Below are 18,824 nucleotides of genomic sequence, written 5' to 3' on the forward strand. Positions count from 1 at the left end.
CGCCGGCTCGGGTACGTTCTCTGCAACCCCCAGTAAATTCGAGACAACGGGAACTTGTTCAGTCCCCTCCTGCTGCAGCTGGGGAAGGGCCCCGCGGCACTCCCGGGCAGCCAGCAGCTGTTCAGGGCCGCGCCAGCAGAGAAACCCTTGACCCAAACCCAGGGAAAGAACCTGTTACCTGTAGAAGTCGTGCATCGGGTAGCTGGTGTAACTCGAGATCTTGTATAAACACTGGCCCCTACTGACAGCTTTTTCTATGGCATCTTGATTGTTCATTATTTTGTTATCTGTTGTGAAAAAAACCACAAACAGGCAAGAAGTAATAAAAAACCAAACCCAAGAACTAATCACATCTGGATCAATGACTTTTTTTTTTTTTTCCCCTTGGTACCTTACAGCAGAGCCCCCCACCCCACCCCACCCCTTTAAGAGCTAAAGGCACCCGGACAGTTCATTCTATGCCTGCGTTTTAGTTCTGGCCTTTAAGCCCATCAAATCCTCCGTGCCAGATTACAAGGCAGATGGCCAGGCGGCGCAGCGCGCGCCTCAGACCAGAGCGAGCCCTCCTCCTTGCACGCACCGCGTGGAACACCTGATGAGCCTGCCTTTAAATACTCGCTTGTAAATAAACGATTAGAGGGACAAGCCTTCCTATCGGGCTGAAGTTCGCTGTTGAGCAGTCTGAAACCCAAATGTCTGGAAACCTCTCGTCTGCTGTTAGTTTTTACACAGAAAAGTGCGGCTTTTCCCCAGCCCAGGGGAGGTTAAGAACAAGGCACTTTCCAGCACAGCAGAAGTGGGAATTAGGTCTGACCAGCACCTGAAAGCTGTGTCCAAGGCACACCGAATTCGAGAATCCTCTCTTACTCAGCTGCCAGATCTTCTGCCAAGGCCCTCAGCGCACCTCAAACTAGCCCTGCCTGCTCCCCACCGCGTCACTGCGCTGACTGAGGCACTCGGTGAGCAGGAGCCGCGAAGCGGGAGCCAGACCTGCTGTTGTGAGCGGTGTAAAGAACACACAGGAAAGGGCTTAACAAGTACAACCAAGCAGGTAAAAATTCTGCAAACTGAACTCTGTTCTTCTAGAGTAACACCCTGGGGCTCTGGCGTTCACACCATTGCTCCCACCTCCCCCCAAAGGACCCTGTCCCATGCACGCTTCCCCACTATACGTGGGAATTTTATGTATGCAAACTGTTCCTCTCTTCTGTAAAGAAGTGATTTGGGATTGTGAATATTCATGGGCTTAGATCCTGAAAGCCCAGGGAGGTGTATTTCTTTACTGGACACTTGCCGTCAGACATGTGGCAAAAGCCCTTCCATTACACTAACTGGAAACTGGAATGTGAGATGGGCCACAGACCAGTAACCAGTTCAGAAACAATTCTGAGACAGAAGAGCTAATAACAGTGTTTTAATACGGCAGGAAAACCTTAAGTTATCTTTGAAAGTGGCTGTCTAAAAATCTAAGATTGTTTAGCTTGGCTTACTACCTTCAGCTGCAACTCTGAATTTACAAATCAGCTTAAGGTGGTACCAAATCTGAGCCAAAACTGGAAAAAGCAGCATGATAAACCCCAAACCCAGCACAAAAACACAACAACAAAAAAAGTACAAAGCAAACACATGACAAACCAGGGCTCAGACTCACCTTTCATGGTGACATTGACACCAGATGCTAGAAATAAACCTCCAAAGCGGTTGTTGAAAATCTGATTGCCTTCTAATGTTGCAGTTGCGTGATTTGTTATTTCAATACCTTTATTGGGTTCAGGAGAACAAAGAAGAGAAAAGAAAGTGGGGAAAGTTAAATCCCGATTGTGCATTTGTACCCCTCTCATGATCTAGTTTGTTCATTTTTTTTTAAACAGTCATAAACTCGGGGGCGGGGGGGGGGGGGGGGAAGGAAAATGCTGTAGCAAATGGCAGTGCAATTTCTAGCTATAAAACTGAGGTTCAAACGTTTCTGTTGAATCCTTTCAAAGAGCTACAGCTGGCATGCATGGTTTCTGTTAGAAACAACACACTACTAGTTTATCCGATACTAAAATGGTACTATGATCATGTATTTTCAAGGGGGATATGACTTAAAGCTGTCATCTTCACGTAGAATTGAAAGTTCTTGTGCACATACCTTACCCTTTTTAAAATAGCTTTTTAAAAAAGTTCTCAAGATGGGCACCTAAAATTCATTTCTTTAAATCTTAGCTTTTATCAGTAACCCGTGTCTTCCAAGTCATTTGTCCAGGACTGCTCTTGACAGCAACCTATCCTTCCCCCCCACCACACTGAAACAACACCTTTAGAGGCTCTTCTCAGAAAACTTGCTTCTTCTGAAAGAAAGATGGGAGAAAACTCAAGAATGCAATTTTAGTTGAAATGGAATGGAATGCAAGATGTACGGAACTGTGCTCATTAAACAGTAATTGTACTAAAATCACTATTAAACATTCTTCACCTCTTTTGGAGTAAGAAATGCTCATTTTAATAATTTTTCAAGTTTGTGGAGTGAGAAAGTTGAGCTCGAGATGCAATTCAAATCTCTTTAAAGTCTATTTGCTCCGTTTCCTAGTTTTTTAAGCAGTGATAAAATATTCAAACCAGCATCCAGCAGATTAACTATAAATATGACCTAGCCAACTTTATCGATTGCTTCTAAAATAAAATAATCGAAAAGTATTTCACAGAAAAATGCTAAGACAGATTATGTGTTGTTACTCAACATGCTATTAATCCCAGAGACCGCTGTAAAGATACTCCGGCTACAATTCTGAATTCTCAAGTGATTTCTAGAATACGCCGAAGGACATCCCAATCTCTGTTCAAATGTCTAAGGACTGTGGGGCAAAGACACTCAGAGTTAGCTTTGTGAAGAGCTTACTCTAAGCTCTAATGCTTCAAAATCTGATTTAAAACACAAACCTGCAGCAAATCCATCAAATATCCGATTCTTCCTTAGCACAGGGTGGCTGTTGGTGCTAATAAGAACACCGGCTTGAGCATTCCTGAAGATATCGTTCTCCTCCAGGAGACCTACGACAGACCAACAGACACACCGCCCGAGCTCGTTAACAGCTCCTTACCTGCAACCCTTCTGTGAAGCATTTTCCTATGATCTCATGTGTTATCATCATCACCCCGCTAACTCCTTTCATGTGGGGGATACCCACCAAGAGCACTGAAGTTAGTGAGACCAGTTTAATTTTCAGCGTACAATCATCTAAGTGTATTTCTTCCACTGCACGGAACAGAATTTGGGATTGTGTGCACCCTTACAGAAACCTCCGCTTTATTTTTGAGGAACCACCGAGTCTTTTCACTTCCCAAATTTTCCTTCAGTTTTCCCAACATCTTTCTGTTCTGGCCCTCTAAAATGAGCAGCCTGCCAAAGCAAAGCTTAACTTGCGTTTTCATTATTGCAGGACAGGATTACTTTAAAATGCTTAACTTAAAATTAAATCTCATTCACAGCAAGCAATTAGCTACAAAATATCAGAAGCTGGTACCAGGACACACAACAGCCAGGGGATTTCAGAGGAGGACCACTTCCAAATTTGCAAGCATATAAAAGACGCCTTAAAGACCTTCCCCCCACCCCCCGCCCCTACATCTTTGACACCGGCAGAACCTGAACCGTCCAGATGCACGATTTTGGCGACACGACTTGCATTCAACACTGTCTTTCAGTCAAATGGCAAAGCTTACAAAAGCAGATGGGATAAAAAGACTGTCCTAAGCAGCAATCTAACAGTCTTCTCGGATGAGATTAATTACCTCTCTGCCTCCCACAGATTTCAGTATTACTGATGTAATTAAGGCTAAAAAGCATCAGTGTATGTTCATTATAATTATTTTATTACTTCAGAAGACAAGAGCTAGGTTTCTAAAGAGCACTTTAAAAAGGACACTGCTTAATCTGAAATTAAACTCTGATCCAGAATATTCAGTATATGCCAGTAAGGGAAAAAACTACCTCTTCCTCCATTAAATATACAGATGCCTCCATCTCTTCCATCATGGATTTTATTTCTTCTTAGTGTAGGATTACTGTCTGTTTTAATCCATACACCAGCCATTGCATTATCAAAAATTTCATTGTCTTCTATAAATCCGAGACCTAAAATTGAAGGAAGGGTAGAAAAAAATAAAATTGAAAAGGATAATAAATGGGAAGAGATAATATTGCAGAACATAAACAATTCTGGATAAACGTGACAAACAAACCTACCAGAATTGTAGACAAGAATCCCACCATTCTGACCACCCCAGATCTTGTTGCGCCTGATTTTGGGGTTGCTTCCAGTTCTAGAGGGGAATGTAAGCAAAGAAATAATTTAAAACTGTTCACTGTCTCCTAAGGCCGAACGTTTAAAACTCCTCTAGAGAAATGCCCCATAAATCTCACTGCTTAAAAATGTTACTAAAATACCATTATTTCCAAACATATTTCAGCTTTACAGACTTCAAGGGACACACGTCCTAGGCAACATCCAGGCTGCATCAGCACTAAGTTTCTTATAAGTTGAAGCAGAGGCTATTCAGACATACTGGTTTTGAAAAAAATGTGTTTCTAAAAATAACTGACAAGAACAGTTAAAAAGACACAAAAGAGCATAAAACAAGCGACATCTGTTTTGACACAAAACCAGAATGTGTTTTACCTTATCTGAACCCCTGAGTACATGTGATTATAGATGTCATTGTCTTCTAACACGCCGTGTCCATTGTCATAAAAATAAACTCCAACCTAACACATTGAGAATTACGTTATTAGTTCCAAAGTAATGAAGTATAAAGAATAGCTTTCTGCTCTACGGCCCCCTTGTAACCACGGAGCAAAACTCACTTGTTTCCCACTGTGTATTCTGTTTCTCCTCAAGACTGGAGTGCTCCCTGTTGTCACCCAGACTCCAGCCAAAGTATTGCTGTAAACTTCGTTTTCCTCAATCACACCTTGTCCTTTTTCATGCTAAATTGAAGACAATTTAAGAGTTGAGAAAACCTGCTAACTGCCAATACTATTTTCCTGGCTGTACCCATATCTCCCCACTATGGCTTCCTTACTGTGGCGACGTAATTTTTCTTCCATTTGAGTACATATTTTCTTTGTTAAATAACAGTGCATCATGATTTTGAAAGTTTTCCATGAAACGAAGAACACTTCGCATGTAGACCACTGCATTTCAAGGCTCTGCAGTAGTATTTGCAAACCTGCTAGCTGTTGGAAGAGGGGTACCTCTCCCCAGCCACGCAATCGGTTGAAAGTTCTGGCACCCGGCACTTTAAACCTAAACTCAGCCCTGTCCACCAGACTGACAAAAAATTGGCATGTCTCTGAAGGTTAATTATCATTAGTGTCTGTGCTTCAAAGTAAAGCAACAGTATTCTTGGTCGGGGTAAGCTGTTCTGGTTAGATTTTCAGAACGAGTAGATGCAGCTGCACACTTGCAGTGTTAGCTGAACCTTAGGTAACTTTTGGCAGAAAGATACACAAATATTTCTCAAAATCTGATATTGCTTAAGGGAGCCTGACAGCTCTTTCAGTTCAACTAGCAGAGCCCTTGCACATGCTGGAAATTGCGCTTTATTCCTCACTTTTACAGTACATGGACCGTGCAGCAATTGCAGTGTATAGCATCCTGAAGGCAAAAGAAAAATGATTTTCTGAAGTTACTGGTAAACATATTACACTCCAAAAAAAGTCAAGCAGGTTGCCTTTTTTTTTTTTTTTTTAATAATGAAAAACTACTATGAAAACTAAACCTTTAAAAAGCTTTTAACCAAGAAATGGTGAAATTCTGTCATTTATCCCACCGTAAATTTTTTACTCTAACAGAAATAATTTAGTGACATTCGTAAGAGCCTTCATCTTTTAAATATCAGCACCAGCTTCAGCCTATTACAATTAACCTAGTTTCTAATGTAAGAAATTCAGTCACTGCAAGTACAATCAAATATTTTACGTAGAATACCCTTTCCCAACGCTTATTTGAACAGAAAACAAGTTTGCATGCCTGTCTGTAGGTAATACTTACTACATAAATTCCCCCATGTTGACCGTCATGAATCTTGTTGTGTCGAACTATGGGACAGCTGTTTGTTCGAATCTGTATTCCTGCTAATGCATTACCTGTGTTAAATAACATTTTTGTTAACCACTTACATACTCATTTTTCTCAAAATTCAAGATGCAATAAGCAAGTGAGCTCACCATAAATGTCATTTCCTTCAATAAGGCCTCTTCCATCACCAAAGATATAAACACCACCTTGATTCCCATTAAAAATTGCATTTCCCCTAAGAAACAGAAGTATCCAAGTTATGAAATTATTATTATATGCTGTACAACACTACATGTGCATGTAATGTCTAGGACTGTACAGTATCCAAAGTAGAGAATCTATGCTCTGTCAACTTGAGAAATACACACTTCCAAGTATACACACAAATTAAAAATTCAGTTCAACTGAATACAGACAACAAAATTGTTTTTACATATGCAGGAGTATTTACAGTTCCTTCTAAAGAAATGAAACAAAAGTGCACTTTTCCCATCCCTATCAAATCTCTTCTTCTAAGCAGTAAAATACCAATGAGAACGATACCTTATTGTTGGGTCGCTGTTTGAGGTAATCCAAACACCTGCAAAATTGTTTGCATAGATTTTGTTCTCTATGAATTGTCCTCTTCCTTTTTCGTGAACATAGATTCCTCCGGTCTGGCCGTGATGGATTTCACACCGAACTACTGTAGGATTGGCGTATGCTTTCACTTCAAAACCTGCTATCCTGTTTCTATGTATGTTGCAGCTTTCAAAATAACCCTTCAACAAAAAAAAACATAGTTTCCTGTAAAAGTCCTTTTTAATTTTTTTTTTTTTAAACTTTTTTTAAAAGTTTTTTTTAAGGCTATTCCCCACCCTCCCTCCCCTCTAAATCCAGTCCTCATTGAAAAGCAAACAGTACCAAATTTGACAACACCGAAGTACTTGCATAGCTAATTAAGAATAGCTACTGCTACTCTATCTCCCTGCTCCCCCCCGTCCCACCTCTCAATAAAACAGCGTTCCGAAGACACTGTTCATGTTGCTGTTTCTTACTACCCATGGAATACTGAGAAAAACTCTGGATCTAGCACCTCGCAGAGGACCGAATACCACGTTTCCTTACCAGCATCTAGGCATCAGACTCCTTCCAAAGGCCACGAAGCCACAGGTCCAATGTAAAAAGGACAGTGCTACGGAGAAGACTACCTATGTATTTTCAGGCTCAGAACCCTACGTATTTGGTAAGAATATGATTTATTTAGGAAGAAGTATCTTTCCTTGAAATAACTGGTCAGAATAAATACATATGGATGCGGGAGATCAGTCATTTTTCCAGGGTTGGAAACTGGCAAACTCCCCCCTTACCCCATTCCCCTACTCTCCACCTCCTTTTTTTTTTTTTAAAAGGGTATACACTTTTGTTTAGACACTGAAGTAGTAGTAGGCCTACAACAAAACTATCTAAACAAATGCTTTATAAATAGCATAGTTATGGGGGAAAGAAAAAAAACCAACTCCACAACAAAACCCCCCAGTGCACAAAGCCCTCCCAGGCATGATCCCCTCACTGTGCCAACAAACTCTCATGTTAGCAGCACGACGAACTGGTCCATCTGAAAATTCATCCGGCAAAATGGCCGTTTTCTGTCCAATGCTTTCTCCAATTCTAGTTCATTCCAGGGCCAAAGTAATGGTGTCAGTCCTTCCACAGCATTTTCCTGACATGGCTTGAGAACATCTTGATACTAAAATTCAACCTGTTCTTTTGAGGTTGATCTGAATGGTATTATATGCCCATTTTGACCAACTACAAGAACAGAAACTGAACAACTGAAGGAGAGGAAGCATCTCTTACTAGAGATGGCAGACAAGCACCAGGTGACGTGTTTTGATCCGTGGATGGCTTGGATGCAAGCTCTTGAAAGCTCTCACCCTGGCTATCTCCAGCGGGCAGCTGGGGCCAGCAAGACTAACACCAGAGCACGTGGCGTTTGGAGCGGTACTCTGCTGCTGACAGGCAACCAAAACTGCACTCAAAAATACACACCAAGAACACATGGCTGAAAGATAACGCGAACCAACCTTAGCTCTTTCTTCTCTCCTAGATCTATGTGGCTCTGTGCTCCACAAAGCCACCTACAGTATAAAACAATCTATACGATTCCAGTTACAGTTTTAGCAGTATCAGCCCTCATCACGCAGAAGATTACCTGTTTAATGAAACGGCAACACGTATATAGGTAAACCATCTGACCCATATGGAAAGGGGCCCGACTTTCACCGATCTTTGTCACCCTCATAGGCACCTTGTCCAAACACCGCAGCCACTTTAGTTCGTTACTTAGTCTTGCTAATCGCAGGGCTTGTTTTACTTGCGAACTACAAAATAAGCACAACTCCTGCTGCTCAGTGTAACTGGATTCCAGTGTTCCGTACTCACATGACCTACTACCATGAGCACTTAATCCCAGAGTTTCTACCACCTACCACATGGAAATTACTCAAGTTATTGCCAACCTAAGTAGAAAACACTGTTTCACTGTTGTACTAATGTGCTGTGAATTGCTAAGGGGCTTCATCAAACACATTTTGATTACAAAGAAGCAGAAATACACGTTCAGTGAGGAAACCAAGACAGCACGCACTTCTCCCTACTTTGAGGATTGCAGCCAGGAAAGGCATTGCATTGATTAAACATTCTCCAAATTAGTACTATCAGTGCACACAGCCTGGCTCCGCAGGCCCCTCTGGGTGACAAAGAAAGAAGTCAAACTGAAAAAGCTTACTTTCTGTAAATATTCAGAATATATTGTTTTCAAGGATTTAGGATCAGATTTCTTCAGAATGAGTCAAGATGTTTTGAGGGTTCTCAAGGAAGCTACACACTAACAGACAGGGGAATCTAAAGATCTCAGAAATACACCTTCATGCCAACAGGCAGCCTTTGGGACAAGAGGAACCACTTTTTTTTTCCCCCTCATTTTCACTTAAAATGAAGCCCCCAGAGAACCTGAAGGTGACAATTTGGTATACGGTAAAGCTTAATCCTTTTAATGCAATACATAAATTCAAGTAAAATATTACTATACATGGTCTGCTATCTTTTAAATTACTTCACAGATTATCTTCAACTTTGAGCGCCGTATGTTGTAACTAGGGCAACACGATGAGGAAGAGGTATTTCATTACAGCCTTTTTGGACGCCACGTAGAAGTTACAACCAAGCAGAGCCTTTATCATGTGCTCAGCAACACCTCTGTGAGCTTCAGCAAGCACTGTTATTTAATAGGAAGGAAATTTCGGTACAAATACTTCTAGTTCTTGCAAACAATACCACATACTGCACAACTTTTAAATTTGCTTGGAAATGAAGTGAAAGAGAAGGCTCCTTCACTTCTGCTTGTGTCCCAGTGTATCTACATAATATACAACTTCAGAGAGGAGCAGAACAGGTACCTGTAGATTAATTGTACTCTGCCCACTACGCCCTAGAATACCGTAATATCGCTGGACAACAGAGTACAAATGTCAGCTCTTCAAAAAGTAGGAAATGGAGCCTTCAAAATGATGGCTCTTCTACCTGCTCAAAAAAGTAGGCCTGCTGACTTGGCTGAGACTGAGAATCTGCTGTAAGCCTCTGAAGGAGCTGCTCCTCAAAAGAGGGAGAAGAAAGAAAAAAAGTAAATCTGTACCTCAGATTTCTTTATAAGAGTGACTGCTGGGTCAGAAAGTCAAAGCTATCTGCTAGGTAGGAGCCTATAGCATTCAACGCTCATAAACAGAAACTGCGTTAAGAAGTCCAGCCCACCTCAAGCAGCGTCAGCTGAAGCTGAACTGCTTACTTTGAACTGATGCAGTTAAACCCAGCCTATTTCTGCACTTGAGACCATGCCTGACCACCACCCGTGTGCATAATTATTAAACGGAAACCAACAGAATCACTGTTTGTCAGAAACACATGGTCTTCTACAGCCCTGAGCGACCACCTTGTTCCCAGCCTGCCTATTCCCTATGCCATCCTCTGCTGAAACCAACAGCCGCTCTGGCCCACGTTCACCCCCTAGGGAGAAGGGCTAAACTTATCTAGGCCTCAAAATGTCCCCAAGCAATCCCTGGTATCTTCTCCAGCCACCACAGCCTCCAAAAGGCATTGCTATGCCTTTGAACTATATCCTCTCCAAGATGTCTTCCCTTTAACGTTCTGGAGTGTTTTTCTGACATGATGAAGTTCTGGATCCCAGGAAGTCACATGTGGGTTCAGGTGACCTTTTCCTCTTGGGAAGTTAACTACTTTGTGAACAAGGAACTAACAAGGAAATTTGGTTTCTAAGGACAGGGTTAAATGATCTATTATCTCCAAGGCCCACGAACGCTGTCTGCGGACCCAAAGCTTACTGCCAGCTCCAGCTACAACCAGTAACACCATCAGGAGCAGCCTGCTCCTTTCTCACCGCTTCTGTCTAAGAGCATGCAGGGGTTCCCGACCCGCCGCGCTTAAGCTCCGTCCAGCTGTCGGGCAGCTCGAGCCCAGATCCCTTACAGAGACCCTGCCAGGCGGCTATTAAGGTCAGCACTCCTCCTCTGGATAAAAGGATTGCAAGCGTTACATTGCCTCCACCTCCTTCTAAGAATGACTTTCAAATGTGACGGGTATTTTACTTGTGTTTTGTGATGGCTTGGGGTTACAGTTCATCAACTAGCGGTAGAAGAAGCTGGAGGATGCAGCAGCTGGCAGTGCCAGGATTGCTTAGTAAGAAAAAAAGGCCCCTGTGATTAAGGAAGAAGGGATGCATGCAGAAAAATTACATAAATTACATTAAAAATATACAATGTTAATGACACAAAAATACCAGGTATAAGGACACTCAAAATATCTTGGCAGTAACTTTCTGCTTGAAAAATCCTAAATACTAAAAAGCAGCTCTGTACGCCAAATTTATTTAAAATACCAGGCACAGCATTAGCTGTGGGCACAAGACAATAACTACAGTGACAGAAAGTGTGGGCAAGAACACACCCTGCAGCCTGCTAAGGTCTCAGCAAAGTAATCCCCAACAGACACCACAGCAATGGTAATGCTGATGCTTCCACACACTATGTAAGTGTACAGAAAAAGCTGATGTGATGACAAAGGAGGGCTCCTGCACAGCTGGATGAGCTCAGTAGACTTTTAACATTAAGACTAATACAGTAATTTAATTTGCTTTTTTTTTTTCTTTTTGTTAGGCTACATAAAAATGCAGAAAGCAAATACTGCCTTGAAATGCATTAGGGTTAAAACTTGGAACTGATGGGACTTTGTTCACTGCTGTTCTTCTCAGAGGAGTTTTTTCCCCACATATTTCTAAAAGGGCTTTATTTCTTACTCTGTCTCAAAGATCACAGCATTACAGAAACACGGGTGTTTCATGTTATTGTTTGAACAACACAGGTGTTTAAAGAAGAAGAAGAAGAAGAAAAAGACAATCACCGTGCAAGCTTCAACACTTCCTAAATATTTACTGACACTTGTAGTCCCAACAGGGTAATAAAAAAAACAAACCACAAACCAACCCAGGAGACCAAGATAGAAATAAAAAAAAACTGCTAAAAGAGTATCTGACTCCGTATCAACTTAATTAAATAGCAATACTAAGTGTGACTGACGGCATAAAAAATCTGTTTATAAGAATTCGCTTCCCAAAGCCTGGAATGGTCTTTATTTGAGAACTGGTGGATTTTATAAAAATCCAAATGCAGCATAAAGAAAACCACATTCAAGACACAAAACAAACACTTTATTTTTAGGGCACAGGAAAAACTTGCTATTGCAGCAAAAGGCCAATTGAGTTTTTATGTAGTTTGTATAGAAACTGGCATAAGCTTCAAATAGGTTTTTTTGGAGTTTATATACATGCTTCTTCAAAATTACCTGATCTGTAGTATTTGAGACTGAGCTGCCAATTAGGCACCATCATCTTTAACACATGCTACTATACTTTTCTTTCATCAAAAATAAAGAAAACAAGCACTAATGGTACATTTCTCTTTTGAGAGCAACAAAAATGAACGGTTATGCCTAGATCTCTGCTTTAAGCTACAAAATCATGCTTATTCTTACAGTAAATCAGAGCTACTCTGTTGTCTGCATACAACTACTAAATACAATTTATGACAAATGTCTGGTAACTTGTCTCAGGCAACTGGCAAGAGAGGTCAGCATAAGGCACCGAGCGCTGCCAATGCCATGCTGCATTTTTAATGCCTGCTTGTTAAACGTTTGGCATCAGCACTAAAGCAAACGTCAGAATATTGCCAGTTTAGAAATAAGAGGTTAAGTTTCTACAAGTATCAAAACACAAAGAACAGTCTGAGAGCATGAAACTGAAAAACAAAGCACTCTTGAACCTTTCAGAGCCAGCACTCCAGCACAGAAACCCACGGGAAAAGAATGTGTAGGGTAGGAATTCAACACTGGAATGTACTTACCCCACTTCACAGTCACAAGCAATGGAAAAAAATATAATATGCACCCAAAAATAACAGAAGGGAAGCAAAAGAAGCGAGCATAGAAAATTCATTAATTTGTTTAGCTATGTAGGATTTGTATCTGAAAGATACGACGTCTCTTAAAGAGTACGTAAATATTGCCAATTATGTCATTTCAACAACTCTATCACTAGCATGATACAGAACAGAGGATGCTGCCAACAGCTGACTGATGGGGGGAATCTTTCAAAGGAGTTTATGACTAAGAAAGATTTCAATAATATTTGCAGCCGAGATAAATATTAATCACATGTTCTCTTTAATGTGCTAGTGTTTCCTTTAAACAAAAGGAAAAATTTATTTCTATTCTGTTTTGCTTGTGATATCACACTGATCAGAGCACTGGAACAGGCATTCCACTGGTAACAAAATAGACCAAATACACTTTTATTTAAAATGAATCAAGGGAATTCAGTCTGGCTTTAAATTTTTTTAAATATTTCAGTACTTATATATTTAATATTTATACTTCAGTACTTAAACAGGCAGCAGCTCCCAGCCAGACTTTCCAATTAACCCTCAAGCCTACATACGGGCATCTCCCCCTGCCAGCAGTTACTGAAGCACTTTACCAGCTTTTCTATAGCAGAAATCACTCCATTACATGTTTCTGAGCCTGTTCAAGTCTTGGAGGGATGTATGCATGTATGTACACACTGAAGCAGATTAGGAGTGCTTATATAATATGCTAATACAGCTTAAACGAAGCAGCGCCAGTGTCCAAACAATGAGATAATACAAAACAAAGACACAACATTAGTTTGGCCATTTTGCAAAGAGGGGTGGCAAACAACTACATCTCTTAGAGAATATAAAACGATATAAAGAAATCTGTCAGAAAGCTGCTAGAAGGGCATTATTCTGGGCTGCTATAATCTTGCCCAACACAGAACAAACATGCTTCTTAGGACGTAACTAAGAGTGGAGAAGAGGGACTAAACAGAGGAGAATCCCACTATGTTTGACTTCCACTAGCAAGATTTTATGCCAGCAGCAAAACCAGCAGCACTCTGTGACCTGTTTACCTTCCACTGAGACCAGGCAACCGCAAATCAAAGAGCTACAACTAGTACTGCGCTGCTCCTTCATCCCACGTCCCCAGCAACCCGGCTGGAAAGGAGAAAAGCCTTACCACTTTCTATCCACGGTGGATTTTCCGTTAATACTGTTCCCAGGCTGCCAATGCTCATCAAGAACCCAACCAGATCTGGGTTAGAACTAAAGCCATAGGAAAAATACTTACATAGGAAGATACCCTAACAAAGGGGGAAAAAAATCTAGGGAGCCAAAACCCACCCAGTCAGGGATCAAAGTAATTGATCTTCAAAACTATCTGCTGTTCTTCCTCTTACCCATGATAAAACTACATTTTTTTCCCCTCTGAAAGGTTGCTATGTTATGTATTAGCTATAATTGCATTAATCATTCATCAAAATTATGGAAATTTATTTCCCCAAAGAAATGTCATCTTACAAGAGATTATTATTTTATTCAATAGCCATGTGAGACCTAGCTAGCAACAGTCACCCCACACATAACACACTGCAGAAAATCCTCGTACAGACATTCAGTAAGAAAGCTAAAGCAATTTCGTACCTGAATTAATGAAGATTTTATTTAGGTATAAGGTTAAAGTGGTGGACTATAGCTTCCTTGGAGCAAGAATTGGAAAGTCTAAGTTAAAAATCCCTGTCTACTGTAGCTAGATCTCTGACCACACCAAACTGGGGGAGGGGAGGGGGGTGGTGACAGCAAGCTGAAATACCCATGAGGGGGTATGGAAGGAACAGTGGACCCAAAGGTCAGCAGATAACGTAAAAAATTTAAACAAGAAAACAGAGGTCCAGTTTACACTCAGGCTAGACCTGCAGAAGTGTGACTTGGGACTCGTCTTTCTCAGCTGGTCAAAGCCATCAGTGTCTAACGCTTGCAATTTGATGAGTATTTTGTACAAGTATTATTTATCTTTCTCAGGAACTAAAGATCTACCAGAAAAACTACTACTTAGGTGATAAAAGGCATTTACTTAAAACAACATCCATGGATATAACATACCAGGTCTAATTATGGTCTTCTTGCCAGAGAACAGGCCGAGCATGTACTTAGCCATCGCCAGGCCAGGAGCGCGGTGGGTAGCAAGGCTAGGAACGAACCCAGGGAGGGCACTGGGCACCACTGTCCCGGAGGATGTGGGACAGGGGCTGGTTTGGCTGACCTCATTCTTCAGCAACGCTCCGAAATCCGGGCTGTTACAGCGAGGTTTTCATTACAGCAGCGACACAGCACCAGGGAAGAGGGTCCTATTTATCTACAGCATCTTTAAAAGTGCAACCCCCCAAGCAACTGACTATTATTCAACGAAGTTACAGGCAGTCCATGGCCTGCACTATCCAGCGCCTACAGCGGGATGATGAAATTCTGCAGTATGCTTGTGAAGGCAAGAGGGAATACTGAAATCACATCGATTTTGAACATAACACTTAATCTGACAGTGGGCAGTATTAACTTCAGCGTTCCTTATTTAGTTGGACATTGAGTTCACCATACTCTGATCGCATTTTGTACTTTTTATGTGTGTGATTTTCATAGAACCACAGAATAGTTTGGGTTAGAAGGTACCTTTAAAGGTCATATCTAGTCCAACCTCCCTGCCATGAGCAGGGACAGTTTCAACCAGATCAAGTTCCTCAGAGCCCCATCCAACCTGACCTTGAATGTTTCCAGGGATGAAGCATCTGCCACCTCTCTGGGCAACCTGCTGCCTCATCATAAAAGATTTCTTCCTTCTCCCTAGCCTGAATCTACCCTCTCTTGGTTGAAAACCATACCCCTTGCCCTACTGCAACCGGCCCTGCTAAAAAGTCTGTCTCCATCTTTCATATAAGCCTTTTAAAAACTGAAAGGCCACCATATGGTGTCCCTGGACCTTCTCCAAGCTGAACAACCCCAGCTCTCTCAGCCTTTCTTCAGAGGAGAGGGTTCCAGCCTCTCCTCTGGACCTGCTCCAACAGGTCCGTGTCTTTCCTGTGCTGAGGACCCCAGAGCTGGATGCAGCACTGCAGGGGGGGGTCTCACCAGAGCAGAATCACCTCCCTCGACCTGCTTGCCACGCTTCTTTTGATGTGGCCCAGGATATAGTTGGGCTTCTGGGCTGTGAGTGCACGCTACAGGCTCATGGCCAGCTCTTCATTCACCAGCACCACCAGTCCTCCTGAGGGTTGCTCTCCATCCCTGCATCCTCCAACCAGTACTGCTGCTGGGGTTGCCCTGACCTAGGTGCAGGACCTTGCACTTAGTGTTGTTGAGGTTCACATGGGCTCACTTCTCAAGCCTGTCCAGGTCTCTGGATGGCATCCCTTCCCTCAGGTGTGTCAGCTCACCACTCAGCTTGGGGTTGTCTGCAGACTTGCTGAGGGTGCACACAGACGCTGTGTCATTGATGAAGATATTAAACAGTACTGGTCCCAATACCGACGCCCGAGGGACACCAATCTGCATCCAGACATTGAACCATGGACCACTGCCCTCTGGATACAACCACCCAACCAATTCCTCATCCACCAAACAGTCCACCCATCAAATCCATCTCTCTTCAATTTACAGAGAAGGATGTTGTAAGGGATTGTGTGAAAGGCCTTACAGAAGTCTACATAGATAACAACCATAGCTCTTCCCTTCTCCACTGATGCAGTCGCTCCATCATAGAAGGCCACTAGGTTGGCCAGGCAGGACTTGCCCTTGGTGAAGCCATGCTGGCTGTGTCCCATCACCTCCCTGTCCTCCATGTGCCTTAGCAGGGCTTCTAGGAGGATCTATTCCATAATCTTCCCAGACACAGAGGTGAGGCTGACGGGTTGGTAGTTCTGAGGGTCCTCCCTTTCTACCCTTTTTCAAAATGGGTGCAATGTTTTCCTTTTTCCAGTCAGTCACCAGGGACTTCACCTGACTGCCATGGCTTTCCAAATATCGTGGAGTGGCTTGGCAATCACATTGGTCAATTCTCTCAGGACTCTGGGACGCTTCTCATCAGGTCCCATAGGCTTATATGTTCAGGCTCCTCAGGTGGTCACAAACCTGATCTTCTCTTACAGTGGGAGGGACTCTGCTCCTCCAGTCCCTGTCCTGGGGTCCATCCACTCACAAGGTGGGGAAAGAGTGGCTGCCAGTGAAGACTGAGGCAAAAAAGGTTGTTGAGTACCCTCGGCCTTCTCCTCAACTGTTGCTACCAGTTTGCTCTTTGGGGGGTACGTGTTCTTTGGCTAACATACCTGCAGAAACCCCTATTATTCTTCGCATCCCTTGCCAAGTTCAGCTCCATCTGCACCTTGGTCTTCTGGAGCCCATCCCTACACAACCGGGCAGCATCCCTATACTCCTCCCAGGATACCTCTCCCTGCTTCCATTGCCTGTGCACCTCCTTCCTGCCCTTCAGTCTCACCGGCAGTTCTCAGCTCATCCATGCTAGTCCCTTGCCTTCCCTTCCTGATTTCTTACACCTGGGGACTGAGAGCTCTTCCAATTTATGGAAAGCATCCTTAAAGTCTGCCATTTGAAAGGAGGCTAGAAGAAAACTGCTCATTTTGCCGTGTGTGTGGGGAATTGGGACTTGGTCATTCAAGCAGGAAAAACATCGATTTGGCACTGTTTGGAAGATGTGCAGGATATTTTACTAAAACAAATCAGCAAATAAAAATCTATTATTTCAGTGGCAAAAATCTGTTCTGTTTATTATAAGGGCTATGCAAATTTATTACTCACTGCTTTACACGTACGTGGAAGTTACCACCTTCATCCCAGAGAAACAAACACTTTTATGAAAGAAGGTCTGAATTCTCAAATGAAATTCTGTGTTGAAATTCCACAACTAACTCCATGCTAGAAAAGTCCTCTTCCCAAAGAAGTTGAACGTGCCCTGTTTCCAAGATCTAACATTAAAATAAGACTGATTTGAGTCTCCACAGAGCATTTTATTTCACTTTTAAATCTTTCAGCACCTTATTTTTTTCCCGTTTCAAAGGAAAAAGAACGAAGTGATACTGTAAATGTAAGCCTACCATTTACATCCTATTTCAAGAGGTATTTTGTCACTGCAACATAATTCGATGTAGCAGGCTGCCAATCAACTGCAAAAAGCTTGCTTAAACCTCTTTCAGTTAAAATTGTCATTAGAGTTCCTCACTGAAGGGCAAGAGTTTAAAATACCTATTCACATGTAAAAGCGTGGGTTTTTTTTAACATTTCTTCAATGATGGGCAAAATTTGAAGACTTCAGCTATGCAACATCTCTATTTCTTTCTTCAGAAGAAAACATATACGTTACCATGCCATGGTCAAAAGTGAAAACGCCAACATCACGTCCATGGTGAATGTGATTCCGTCTGATAATGGGATTTCCATGGTTTTTAACCCAAATCCCTGCTAACGCATTATTGGAGATCTCATTGTCCTCATATATTCCCTGGGAAATAAAAATATAAATCAAGATGGGAATCAAGAACAGTAAACAATTTTATCAAAGTAAAGAAACTGATATAAAAAAAATACCTGTGCATGGTCTGTAATATAAAGTCCAACATTTTCACAGTCGCTGATGTTACAGTGTTTAATAGTAGGACAAGCTCCCTGGCCACTAACACATACTGCAGAGCCAACTGGAAGAAAACAGTACAGTTACCATAGCTTCAAAGCATAGCGTATTTATAAATAGTCTGGCAGTGCTTTTGCAAGAAAAGTTAGCGTGAACTGGTATTCTAAAAAGATTCGGCGTGCACAGTGCCAAAGCATTGCAAGCCACAGGCAGAAAAACACTAATGTCATCATTTTGCAGATGCAAAAAACCTGAGGTAGAAGTTGCTTTAAGACTCACTCTGCCAAGGATACACAGCTGCATATGATTGCCAGAATAGACAATAGCTTATATAATAATTCATTCTTATGAAAGTTCTCACTCATTTATTTCCCTACATTAGGCTGACTGTACACTGACTGTTCACAACAAAGGACAACAAAAATATAATAAAATTCTATGCTAATTACCGCCTTATTTTACTTCCCTTTAAACTTTCATAACCCAGTACTTCAAAGAGCCCAAAGAAATAATAGTTTTGTGGCACACAAAGACACACTGTCTAACTAAAGATGAGCAGGAGACAAACAGCACAATCTCAAGTACTAAACCAACAGGTCTCTTCCCAGCTAAATGACAAAGCTCCTCGGATGATTCCAGCTACCATACCATTACTCAGAAAAC

At 42.0% G+C, this 18,824-nt stretch overlaps 1 protein-coding gene across 2 annotated transcripts in view; it reads right to left on the reverse strand.

Moving 5' to 3' along the window:
* FBXO11 (F-box protein 11) overlaps positions 1 to 18,824 on the reverse strand; it is a 79,154-nt gene that overhangs the window by 1,727 nt on the left and 58,603 nt on the right. For both annotated transcript variants that reach the window (XM_055726112.1, XM_055726111.1), the window contains exons 10-21: positions 18,119 to 18,225; positions 17,895 to 18,032; positions 6,606 to 6,823; positions 6,212 to 6,297; positions 6,036 to 6,130; positions 4,847 to 4,969; positions 4,662 to 4,747; positions 4,229 to 4,305; positions 3,974 to 4,117; positions 2,923 to 3,033; positions 1,652 to 1,759; positions 179 to 287 (exon numbers count right to left, since the gene is read on the reverse strand). In XM_055726112.1, coding sequence (XP_055582087.1) covers positions 179 to 287; positions 1,652 to 1,759; positions 2,923 to 3,033; positions 3,974 to 4,117; positions 4,229 to 4,305; positions 4,662 to 4,747; positions 4,847 to 4,969; positions 6,036 to 6,130; positions 6,212 to 6,297; positions 6,606 to 6,823; positions 17,895 to 18,032; positions 18,119 to 18,225 — 1,402 coding nt within the window. The remainder of the gene's footprint in view (positions 1 to 178; positions 288 to 1,651; positions 1,760 to 2,922; positions 3,034 to 3,973; positions 4,118 to 4,228; positions 4,306 to 4,661; positions 4,748 to 4,846; positions 4,970 to 6,035; positions 6,131 to 6,211; positions 6,298 to 6,605; positions 6,824 to 17,894; positions 18,033 to 18,118; positions 18,226 to 18,824) is intronic.

Source organism: Falco cherrug, chromosome 13 (genome assembly GCF_023634085.1).
Source record: "Falco cherrug isolate bFalChe1 chromosome 13, bFalChe1.pri, whole genome shotgun sequence".
NCBI classification, from domain to species: Eukaryota; Metazoa; Chordata; class Aves; order Falconiformes; family Falconidae; genus Falco; species Falco cherrug.